General features: G+C 59.6%; 1 protein-coding gene across 2 annotated transcripts in view; it reads right to left on the bottom strand.

Annotated features, from left to right (window-relative positions):
• ASIC4 (acid sensing ion channel subunit family member 4) overlaps positions 1-12,512 on the bottom strand; it is a 62,521-nt gene that overhangs the window by 4,454 nt on the left and 45,555 nt on the right. For both annotated transcript variants that reach the window (XM_066190095.1, XM_066190096.1), the window contains exons 2-4: positions 615-759; positions 320-447; positions 70-229 (exon numbers count right to left, since the gene is read on the bottom strand). In XM_066190095.1, the coding sequence (XP_066046192.1) occupies positions 70-229; positions 320-447; positions 615-759 (433 nt within the window). The remainder of the gene's footprint in view (positions 1-69; positions 230-319; positions 448-614; positions 760-12,512) is intronic.

The following is a 12,512-nucleotide window of genomic DNA, read 5'->3' on the forward strand; positions in this document are numbered from 1 at the left end:
GGGCAACCTCAGCAGGACTGTTGGGGAAGTGGGGCACCCCTCACTCCTCACATCATGCACACCCCTCACCTGGCATATGGACCATACGGCAGTGGCAGCTCTGCACCACGGCCTCCTTCTCACACTGGAGGCGGCAGGCAGCGATGCTGTAGGTGTCGTAGCCGGGCAGCAGCTGCTCCCCCTGCATGCTGGCCCGGCAGTTCCCCCACGGCTGTGGCAGGTAGGTGAGCTGTTGGGGTGCGAAGGGCATTGCTGCGGGGCTGTGCTGGGCTGAGTACCCACAGGCACCTCCCTGGGGCTGTGGGGCATCCTGCCTTACCCGCTGCTCCTGGCAGGACACAAAGGTCTGGAAGCCAGGTGAGACACCAAAGCCCAGCTGATGGATATAGGGTGGCTCATCCTGGCTGTGGATCTGGACCCGGATGCCAGCTTCAAATGATGTCTCGTCTGTGGGAGGAGGACAGAGGTGCTGCATGCCTGCACCAACCCAGCACCTGCATCCCTCTGATGCCCTGCTTTATCCATAGCCCCCTCACAGGGTGCTCTGCTTGCCCAGCAACTCTGCATCCTAGCACCCCTCACCTGTGCCCTGCCTGAGCCATAGCCCCACTTACTGGTCTCTCTCCAGATGGGCAGGTACTCCTCCTGCTGAATATCCAGCATGATCTCCAGCCCGTTGCCCATGCCACCTTGGCGGGTCACACGTGGATTCCTCCGATCCCCATTGAAGGTGTAGCACTTACCATAGCGTGTGTAGACCTAGGGATGGAGAGAGCAGCAGTAAGAGAGCAGGCAGGGATCTGATCGAGTATTCTGCAAGCAGGATGAGATCCAGAAACTCCTCTCCAGTTCCATGGAGGTGATGGAAGGAAGGTACAGTCTTGCATGACCTTTGGAAAGTCTCATCTCAGCCTGACTCCCCACTCAGCCCCCCCTCCACCCTTGCTGGAGTGGGGGTGAAGTATAACTCCCAGTACCCATAGGGCAGCCCAGCTGCCCTGCACCTTCCATGAGGGAACTCACGGGAGTGAAGTGCTGGGGGCCACAGCGCTCTCCCTGAAAGCGACACTCCACCAGCATGTCCTCAATCTGGTGGCCGAGGCGGTGAAAGAAGCTCTGCATGGTGCGCTCGGAGCGGCGGGGCGGCAAGAAGCGCGAGTAGTTGGCCAGACGTGTCAGCCAGGCACGCTGGTCCTCCCCCAGCACGGCCAGCATCTCGGGCACCAGCGAGTGATTCTCCCGGGCCAGCCCCAGCCACTCTCCCACCGAGTAGAGGTCGGGCTTGGTGAGGTGCAGGAAGCGTGCCCGGTTGGGGTTGCAGAGGGTGACAGCCGGGAAGCGGAGCTGGGGTGCCCAGGCGAGGCGTGCGCGGGTGTGCACGGGGCGCGAGAGCAGGTGGTGCAGGCGGTCGGCGGTGCCGGTGGCCAGCATCCCGGCGGAGGCCAGGAATGCCAGGCTCCAGAGCAGACGGCGCAGGCGGGTCTGTGGCCGGGTACACATGTAGTGCAGCCCAGGGATCCGGGTGGCTCGCAGGATGCCAACAACGAGCTGGGGCGTGCTGCTGTCCTGGGGTGATGTCAGAACTTCCCCGTCCTGGCAGCAGGCAAGGGACAGCGGCATGGCTGCATTCAGGGTGGCTCCTCTGGAAAGTGGGCTGCGGGCTGCCCCTGAGGCTGCCCAGGGTCCCTGGTCCCCTCCAGGGATCTCTCCCTCCTGGGAGGCTTTTGCTCTGCACCTTCCTGGTGACGAACACAGCAGACGCCTTTCTGAGCTGCCTTGGTGATGGGTGAGGGGAGGGAGAGGAGGGGGTTGCTACAAACACGCCTTTCCCTAACCTGCATTCAGGAATGGAAAATTCCTTTTCAAGCTGGGTTGGGACAGGGGTGTGTGTTGTTTTACCCCAGGCGACCTGAACTGGGAGCCCCCAGTGTCCCAGCATGGTGGGTATCTGTGTCTGGATAGTGATGACCTGTCTCAGGCACACTGTGTGAACCCTTTGCCTAGGAATGTTGCACCTCAGCTCTTCCTCCTTGTCCCTTGCCATGCATTTTACTACAGTCACAAACACTGCCTGGACCTCTAGGGTCCCTAACTGTGTCTGCTCTGCAGCTGAGGACTCTGCCTCACAGAGGCAAGACAGTGACAGCCCCGGGGGGCCATCACCTACTGCCAGTGCTGCTTGGGACCTTGTCTACCTTGGTATCCCTGTCCCTGGAACTGAGGACCTCAGTGCATCTGGGCCAGGTGGGGTGGGAGAGGCAAAACTGTGGGTCAGGAGGAGTGGAATCATGGGGTGGGAGGCTACATGGGAACCCACCTGCACCTGGCGGGCGCTTTGAAGTGACAGCAAGCCTGTGATCAGAGCGCAGCAGTGGCGGGGGGGTGTCTGTACCCGGCTGTCAGCGCGGCTGGCAGCGCCCCGACAGCCTGTCAGGTGCCTTCAAAGCTCAGCACTGCACTCTCCTCAGCCTCTCATCTCCTCCTGCTGCTGCTTCCAGGCACCCACCTTCAGCACTCACCCAGTGTGGGCTGGCATGGGGAGGGGGATGTCCCTTATCCTCCACAGCCCCAGGACAAGTCAGGGCTACTGGGCCCTGTGAAGAGCAGCATCTTTGAGTTCCGTTGCATCAGGGCAGGAAAATACCAGTGATGGTAGGAGGGATTGGAACAAAGGGAGCTCCTGATCACCTCAGCAGCGACTCCCCAGCACCATCCCTGCCGCAGGCCTTGACCCCTGAGCAACACGTAACTATAGCCACGATGGGGACACGTCCAGGATCCCATCTGGCAGCCTGGTTACAGGTACAGGAGGACTTCAGGCGGGTCAGAAACAGGACAGGGACTGAGGGGACGAGCGGAGGCGGCGGGCAGCATCCGAAGGTGGCAGGGCCGCGCACCTCGTCCCTCGCAGGCCCTGCCCGCGGCACCGGGCGGCGGGTGCTTGGCGGGCGCCGCCCGGCAGGGGGCAGCAGGGCCCCGCGCTCGGCGGCCCCGCCGCCCCCGGGCCCCGCGCTCGGCCCGGCCCCGCACGGCCTGGCCCTCAGCCCCAGGGCAGCCCCGGAGCCGGACCGGGCGGCCGCTGAGCTCTCCGGCTCCTGCCGCCGCCCCGCCGCCCAGAACAGCGTTGGAACCTGGCATCGCCGCCGCGGGCTGCCCGCTCCCTGCAGCCTCGGGACCCTGTAGGTCACCGCAGCATACCCGCCCTGAGCTGTCCCCTCCGGCCGCTGTATCCCCGCAGCACCGCCAGGACACAGCTCAGCCCCTCTCTGTGGGGCGGCTGGAGCCGGCTCGGCTCCTTTCTGAGATTTATCGCGGCTGTGAGCGCCGACGGCTGCCAGCCTGATATCATCAGCCCCGGCACACCAGGGCAGCTTCTATATTAGTTTTCTTTAAACGGAGGATAAGCTCCTCAGGCTGGAGAAAATGTCATTTCTGTGAACGCTTCCATCTCATGTCAGTTCAGACATCTCCGGGCGCCATGGCAATCACCCTGGAGCAGGGTGAGGGATGGGGATGGGATGCAGAGGCTGGGGCACGTGGGGACAGAGCTTAGGGGCAGGAGCCAGTGTTGGGCAGGATTGGAGGAGAAGGTCCCGCTGTGGTTGTGGCCGTGTTCCAGGCAGGTGGGCACGGCTGTGGGAGAGCATGGGGAGCAAGGGTGCCCATGGCATCCAGCTGAGTTACTCACTTGTCGGCTACTGGGATACCGAGGCCAGCTGTGAAATCACACTGGCGAGAGCACAGCACAGTCCTGAAGGGCTTTGCCTTTCCAGCATGACAAATCCAATTAGATAACACGGAGCGCACGAGGAGGAGCGGGAGGAGGAGGAGGAGGATGAGGAGGAGCAGGAGGAGGAGGAGGAAGAAGAAGAAAAGCAGAGGAGAGCCTGCCTGCACCAGGAACATGATTTTCTCCCCGCAGCTGACCCAGAAAAATACCTTGCAGGACTGTAGCACACATGTCCAGCCAAGGATAGCAACTGGGGCATGGACCCTTGGGCACCTGGCTCTGCCTGCTGGGCACCCACGAGTGTTGCAGCTTAGGGCCAGAGAGGCAGCATTCCCGTGTCACGCGCTGGTCTCCTTGCTAAGCCAGTGCATGCTGGCATTCCCACACCCTGCTCACATGCAGGGGAGACCCCATTAGGGAGGTAATTTCTTGACATGGAATTTTCCTCTCTCTCCCATGGAGACACGCTGACCTTGACAGAAATAGCTGCCTGTGCCTCAGCAGGCAGGTCCCAGTCAGATATTGCTGGGGACCCTGGCGTCTTCTTCTGCACTCCACACAGTTCTGGGGCCCCCCGAAATGCCCTCCATGCTCTTGAGACTTGCCTCCCAGCCCCCCTGCTGTGGGGAGCCTTTTGGGAGCAAGATGCTGACCCCCAGCATCCTCATCTTGGCTCACGCCAGCCCACCCGTGAGTACTGGGGGCATGAGGACCAACATGACGCATTCCCAGTCCCCCATCCCCAGTGCTGCCAGCCCATTATGCCAGCCTCGGGCTGATCCCAGCTCATGCAGGTATTTCCACGGCTTACACGGCTCCCCACAGTATTTAGCCTCTGGAAGACGACATTAAACATTGCAGGCAGTGACAAATCCTGATTGCTCTGAGGAGACAAGAGGCCACACTAAGCTTCCAGCCAAATGTTTTCATGCGAGGGGAATGAGCTACAACATGTGTGGTGCCAGCGGGTCCTGCTGCTGCATGCCTGGGCCACCCAGCCCTGTTCCCACATCCCCACTGGGACAGCCAATTCTGTTCCCACACGTCTGCTCCCACATGTCTGCTGGGACATCCAGCCCTGCTCCCACATTCCCACTGGGATATGCAGCTGAAAGGCAGGCCCTGGGCATGGGCACACCGCACAGGAGCAATCACCCCTGAGAACAGTCATCATTGGGGCATAATAGGAATGGGGACAGGAATGAAAGGACACCAGAGTGCTGCCCACCTGGACGTGGTGGGGATGCCAGCCCAGGGGTAACCTTGAGGGTTATCTCCAGGTACCTGAGCCCAGAGAGGAAATTAGCATGGGCAAGACTGTGGCATGAAGGAAAGCAGCCTCCAAAACTGGAAATGCTGTTTCCTGCATGAGTGCAGGCAGCTGGAGCACAGGGATGTTCCTGGACAGGAGACATGGCACAGGAGCTGGGGCCAAACTGGGATGACACTGGTAGAGCTGGGGCAACGGCACACCCATGCACCCTGCCTCCTGCTCCGCTCCTGCCCCCCTACTATGGCAATCCCAGCCCCAGATCCCAGCTCTGCTGGAGCCCCTCACCATAACAGAGCCCCCCCACGCCCCCTTAAGGCAGCCCTCCCATCCCCAGCAGCCCACTCCCCCCGCACAGGACAGCCAGCCCCGCCTGGGTGCCCCGGGAGGAAAGCCGCAGCGCTGACGCCAGCATTACAACTGCCCGGGATATGAGATCCGCTTGGATTCAGCAATTTCAACTCATTTCAAGCCCGATTCTGCAGCAATTTTCTGAGCCAGTGGGATGTTTTTGCCACTGCAAACGTCCCTTCTCATGCATGGTCGCACCATTTCCTTTCCCCGCTCTCAGGAGGATTTGGGGAACGGTGCCAGTTTGGCTTGACCCCAGCTCTGGCAGTAGCACAACCATCTCCTACACTAGCAGCTCCTCAGTGCAGCCCCCTGCCCCACACAGAGCTGCTGGGATGCCTCTTGCGGGACACTGCCCTGCATGTGGGGGCCGGAGCTACTGCCTCCATGGGGCACCAGGCTCTGCATCCTCAGTCCAAACAGAGCAGGGCACCTTTAGCACAGTACACACAAGTGATAGTTTAGGCTTCTTGTTTCCCCCATCCTGGGAAGGGCTAAGCTCTGGAATATCTCCTGTGGCTCCCTGATCTGCCTCCAAAGGAAGAGGGAAAACAGTGTGGGGCAAGGGGGCCAGAGGTTACTGCAGGCATATCCCAGAGAGGCCAGGACCTCTCCTTCCACTGCAGCTGTGCTACAGGACAACCCTTGCCAGCTGAGTCCCCTTGGCTAGGCCTGAGCCAGCAGTGGAGATGTGGGCGTGTGGGGCTGGCAGAACCCCTTTCATGCCAAGCAGGCTCGCTGCTGGAATACCAATTGCTCAGCTGTGCTGCAGGCTGTGCTGCCGGCCAGGCAGAGCAATGGGAGACACCTGAGCCCCAGCACTGGGCAGGGCAAGCAGGTCACAACCAGGCTGCTGCATCAGGGACAGCGTGTAACCCATGTTCCCAGGAACAGGCACGATCTCGAGTAGGGCTTCCTCCTCCTGGTGGGTCAGGAGTATAGGGATACAATGCAAGGCAGAGGGATGCACTGTGCACATGGGCAAGGACACCCTCCCAACATATCTGCCCTGGCACTGCCAGTGACTGTTAAAGCAGGGGGACATTGACACCATCCAGCTTTCAGGATCAGCATCTGTGACAGCATGCCCAAACTTGTGTGCTGGAGAAGGACCTTTCCCTGCAAACCATTGCCCCAGGAGTCCTGCACTGCCCAAGCCAGAAGCTGGAGATAACTGTGCTGCCCATGCTGCATAAAGCCAGGGTGGCTGTGGCACAAGGGGGAGTAGCTGGGGACCCCAGCTCCTCACCTCTCGACTCCACTGCACAGGCATGGCAGCATACTGCACACGCATGACAGCCTGTGGTAGCAGAGAAAGTGCCATCACATAGTTGTGCTTTCTACTCCTGCTGCTCCTGAGGGGAATTTGTCCCAGAATCTCACTCATTTCCAACCTAAATTTATTCATGGCCAGTTTTTACTATTTGTTCTCATGCCAGCATTGTCCCTTAGCTTAAATAGTTCTCTTTCCTCCCTCGTGTTTACTCCCTTGATGTATTTATAAACAGCAATCCTATCCCCTCGCAGCCTCCAGCCTGCCAGCCTTCACGTGCCAATCACTTCTGGTTTCCTCTCCCGATTCAGCCTCTGCCTGCCTGCACAGCCCGGTTGCCCGGCACAGCATCAGCTCCAGCTCCTCAGTCCTGGCTGCCCAGCACTCACACACAGTTCTCCACCTCATTCCACAGCAGCCATGGGGCAGCATCTCAAGCCAGTGGGGATTGCTGCCCCAGCCCGGGCTAACCTGCTCCCTGCAGATCTCCCAGCAGCTTGTGCTTTCATACAGTTTTTTTTTCATTTTCAAGCATCCACCAAAAGCAGCACCTGGGCAGGTGAAGGAGCCAACACCAAGGGAATTGCAGAAGATGAAGTGCCAGTGGCAAAGGCATGCTGCAGTGCAGGGCAGGGATGCGAGGGGGAGGGCAGGCAGGAGTAGTGAGATGAGGGGGCAGGAGCTGGGGAAGTCCATTTCATCCTGTTGGCAGCCGGAAAACCCCTCTGAGTTGCTAAGCATGCTGCCTACCTACCCTCGTCTCTCCCTTTGTATGAGTGGGGTGCTGGAGCTGCAGACGTTTCTGCCCCATGTTTCTGCCTCCTGCTTCAGGAGGTGCTCAGGGTTTCCACGGAAAAGATTGCACCAAACCTGCACCCCCAAAAATGCCAGAACGAGTTTGTCGAGCTGCTAACACACTCCCTAGCTTGGGTTTGGACTGTGCTGAGCAGCAATCCTGCAGTCACTTTGTGCACCCTCCGGCGCTCTCCAGCCGGCTTCCCACCCTCAGACACCCCCGCGCCGGGCACGCTGCTCCCGGGCACACAGCACAGCACGCTACGGATAAGCACTGGGATGGGCTGCAGCTCAGCCTCGCTGCTGCAAACCCAACAAAACACTTACAAACACAGAGAGCCATAATGATGGGTTTGGGTAGCGGGCTCCCCTTGGCAGTTGGAGAAGATCCAGCACCACGTGCGGGACTGTGCAGGCACAGCTGGCCCGTGCCACTTGTCCTCAGGACCAGAGAAGGATCCCCAGCCCTGTGATTTCACGGAGATGTAGCACTGAGCCCACATATCTTGCAGGCTGGAGGGAGCAGGGAACATCAAGGATACCCGAAAGTGGGGTATGCAATGTCCCCGGGGCTCCTTTGTGGGGCTTAGGCAGCCTCTGTTCTTCGACTGTTGTCACCCCGCAGGAACCCCAGTACATCAGTGCCTCTGCATGGTATTGGTTGGGCGCTGGTGGCCTTTGGCTGTAGATCCTGGGCACCCCCGACCCTATCTTGCTCTTCTTCGCATGCGGGGCCCTGCGAGGATATGTCCCCACATCCCCCCTTGGCTCCGCGGGCAGCGCATCCCCTGGGGACCGCTTCTCTTTGAAAGCAGCCGTACAGGGAGCTCTGCCGCCCGTCCCCAAAGGGTTAACAAGCAATTTCCTTTGCTGACAGCTCGGAGACCGTTCTCTATCGACTGCGGGAGAATAAGAGGGGAGAAGCAGGGAGATAAAAAGGCAGCAGAGCTGGCACCGCCTGCTTAATCCCAGCGTTTAATCTGCTGGGGCAGCGCAGGCAGCCTTATCTCGCCGTCCTTCTGCTGCTCCATCTCATTACTGCTCCCACGGCTGCCGGGAGATGGGGGAGCTGAGCCGAGGAGCGGGGCCCGGGGCAGGGATGCCGCCTGCCGCCCCGCTCAGCAGCCCCCGCTCCTGGCACCACCGCACCCCTCGCTGCCCGGCCGGAGCGGGGGGGGGCACATGAGGGGATGGGCACACAGGCTGCACCCACGAAGCATGCTGGCTCGCGCTAGGCGCTGTCACATGGCCTCGGGGACACGCTGCCAGTGTCACACACTCAGTCACACGTTTCCCGATCACTGAGCTCCGGTGGTCCAGCTTGTGCGATGCCCAAGCTCCCATGGGCTTATGAAGGATGCAGGGCTCCATGGGATAGTGCGTGTAGAGCACAGTAGGGTCAGGACAGCAGGCAGGGCAATGCCACCTTGTTCTGCATGTGCCCTTCCCTCCATCCTCACCTATCCAGGTATCCCCCTGCCGAGTCCCAGACCAGGCCTGCTCTTCCCATCAGGCACATCATGGCCATTGTCCCTGGGACACACTGGCTGTGGCAGCTCCCGCAGCCTCAGGGCAGGGTTAGGCGGGAGGGGAGGGGGTCCCTCCAGCCGTGGCATTTATCTGTAAATCCACAGCACTGACACGGTGAAAATGAAGCCTCTGCTCTTGCAGGGTTGTCACGGGGGTTATCCTCCTGCCTAGGGATGGGTTTGCACTGATAAGATTTATTGTCACCCTGGCTGAGGTATCAGCCCCTCACTGCCTGCTGCTCTTGCAAGGCTGTGCTGCCTGCCGGGTGTGTTGTGAGGGGCATGAGCAGCACCTCAATGAGTAGTTGCCAGTAGAGTGGGTGCCCAGACAAAAGGACAGCCAGGCATGACCCTCTGCTCCCCACTGCTGGGGCTGATGGGTTCCCTGCCCACCTGTTGCAGGCTGCCTCATACGCTCTCTGACCATTTCAGCAGGATGAGGGGGGATTCTGTTCCCTGAGCTGGACCATGCTGAGCAGAGCGCACACAGCTGTGCTGCCACAAATTTGATGACAGCGCTGGCATTGCAGCTCCTGTCACAGCTCGGCAGCTTCGTGGCGCTCCTGCATAGTGTGGGGAGACTGGGACTGCGGGGCTGCTGGGGCAGCCTTCCTTGGGCCACCACAGGCAATATGGCCTGGGTGGGGAGCGGGGGGCAGACTGCATCCTGCAGCCTGAACTTAGCACCATGCAGAAACTGGCAGAGTGGCTATGGGAGGCAGGGCTTCGTGCACCCCCGTGCTCCAGGGTGACACGGGATGAGCAGGGATACCCTCAAAAGGGGAACTTGGCTCTAAAACAGTCTGCCGTGACATGATCCCTCACCTGCTCCCTGATGCCTGCCCCCACACCACGCTTCCCACCACTGATTTCCCTGGGGCCAGCAGGGATTGCCCTGAACTGCCTGGTGCAACCAGGCAGGGGCGGAATTAGGTTAAATCCCTGAGCGGCGGGAGGGGTAGCCGCCTGCCAGCATCCTCCCCGTCTCCGAAGTCACCACGTAAGCCCCGCACAGCTCTCCCACCACCCTACCCCATCCAAACTCCCACCTCTTCCCTTTCCCCTCCCCTCCAGCCGCTGACACTGCTGTGGGCTCCTCTCTCGCCGACAACACGAAATTTGACTCCAGCGTGTCAGAACTGAAGGAAACAACATGCAAGCAAACAGCCTGAGCCCTGGATGCACCCTCCTCCCCAGGGCCGGCTGAGGGGACCTGGGGGCCAGGCGGCCAGTCGGGATGATGGTGTAACCCGACAGCACACAGGGAGTCCTAGTGAAGTGGGGTGATCACAGCTCAGTGGGAAAGGGCTCGTTAATAGCTGAGCCCTTTTAGCAGAGATTAGGAAGCTGCACGGCTTTGATCTTTGATTGCCAATTTGCATCTTGAAGGCGCTGGGACCTCGTCCAGCCTCAGCGCAACCCTTTGTGGTTATCTCGTGGCTAATGGATTTGTTCTTAATGCTGGAGCGTGCAGGCTAAAGGCTGATTAAACCCTCTCTGCGGCGCTAAATCAATGGAACAAACATGATAGGGGTTGGCTTTCCCCAGCCTGGGTGCTCCCGGGCAGAGGGGCTGATCAAGAGAGCCCCCACGCCCTGGCACTGACAGGGGCTCCCTCCTTGGGGCTGCCGGGGAGGGGAAGAGATGCAGACACCAGCAGGCAGGGACAACCATGCAGCCCATATCCTTTTATCCCTATATCCCCATTATTTGCTTTCCATGTAGGTGATGGGCTGGGTGTCTCAGGACTCCCAAGGCAACTGCTTCTCCTGTGTGTTTGGGCCACATTGCCCTTACATGTGCTGCTCCTTGGCACCTGCAGGAGCTCCTCAGTTGTCCTCTTCAGCTCCTCCCAGCTCCCAGGGCTTGCTGTGGGAGCAGGGACATGTCCTAGCAGGAATGGGGTAAGGCAACCTGTCCCTGCACCTGGGGACCTCCTTCTCCCCTCCTCATACCCCTTTGCCTAACATACAAAGGGGAGTAGCACTGGCAGCTCCCACCGCTCTCTTCAGATCATGTCCCCTTGTGCCTGCTTGGATCCAGTGTCTCATTCCCAGGACTGTATGCTGCTCCCAGCATTCCATACACCACATGCTGTGAGCAGGTAGATCTGTACACACTTTCCATAATGCCTGAGGTGTCCCTTGCACGGCCAGCTTCAGGAAAATACAATTCCCATTGTGTTTGCAGACAACATGAACAGAGGGGTCAATATGCACCCTGCACACTCATGTCCCAGGAACAGCTGGTCCTTCATCCTAACTGCTGCCTGGGCTGTGGGCCTGGGGATGGGAGCTGAGCACCTGCAACAGGCAGGACTAAAGTTTTGGGGACTAGAAGCTGTGGGGAATAGGAGTGAAGATGAGGGTTGCGTGACTGCAAACTGGGAGGAGACTGACTGAGAGCATTTTGCAAATTTTGCTTTTTGCAGGGCTCGTGGCACTGGCCCAGCTGCTGCCAGGTCAAAGCTACCTGCAGGTGACAGAAGCCCTGCTCCTGTGCCAGAGGATGATACCTGCAACACAGGTAAGTTCCGAACAGCACCCTGCTGGGAACCCGTCTGTGGGGAAAAGGTGCTGGAAGCAGCCCCATGGGCCCCAGACTGTGCCCATGCTAGGCTCAGTCCTAGTGAGCAGCTGCCTCAGAAGCAGCTGGGCTGCTGCACGGCATGGAGCTAGTGGGATCACACACTGAGATTCCCATTGGCAAACGTCACTATTGAAACATCTCCTCTTTGCCAATATTTGCTGAGCACAGGAGATAAAGTGGCTACAAGTCATGACTGCTGGCATTTCAATCCACTAGGGCTGGTAGTGGAGGGGCAGCCAGGCAGCCAGGCAGCTCCCAGGGATGGGGGGTCCTGCCAGCTCAGCCCCCGAAGCCCCCCTGCAGCAGTGCAAGGAGAGCCGGGATCCCTCCATGCTGGTGCACAGCACCTCTGGAGCCTGGGATGGATGCTGCTGCCGTGGGCACTACTGCTTCTGCCACCCTGCCCTGGGCATCAGCACAGCTCCCTCTCCTGCCAGAACCCCCACCTCTGCACCATGACAGCCATCTCCACCAGGTCAGCATCTCCCTGAAACCCTCAATGTAGTACCAATCCCCTGGCCCCAGCACTGTGCCATCCACTCTATGTCATCCCAGTGACCCCAGTATCACTGCCCTGCCCTGCCTGCACCACACATCCCTTTCTCCCCCTTGCTCCATGCTGCCTGTGCAGTCTCTGCGGTGGTCCATAAGAGGATGAGGCAGGACACAATGCTGAGATACAGCTCCTGAAGGAGAAGCCCAGAGCATTATCAGCACAGGGAGCTAATTAAGGTCATGTCAAGTGATAAGGAAACAGGATGTCAGAGCAGTAGCAGCAGCACAGGGGGGTCAGAGCATGAAAAACTCCCTCTGAAAAGCAGCTCCACTGAGATGTGATCAGCCAGGTGCTCGGGGACAGAGCAGCTGTCATGGCCACACAGGCAGGACTCCACATATGGCACTGTACATGCTGTACCATGTCCAATACAGGATAGAATTGGATGAGATGAAATGAGATGGGGTGAAATGGGATGG

The sequence above is a fragment of the Chamaea fasciata genome, unplaced genomic scaffold (genome assembly GCF_029207755.1).
Source record: "Chamaea fasciata isolate MVZ Bird 193981 ecotype frontalis unplaced genomic scaffold, bChaFas1.0.hap1 SCAF_8, whole genome shotgun sequence".
Classification (NCBI taxonomy): domain Eukaryota; kingdom Metazoa; phylum Chordata; class Aves; order Passeriformes; family Sylviidae; genus Chamaea; species Chamaea fasciata.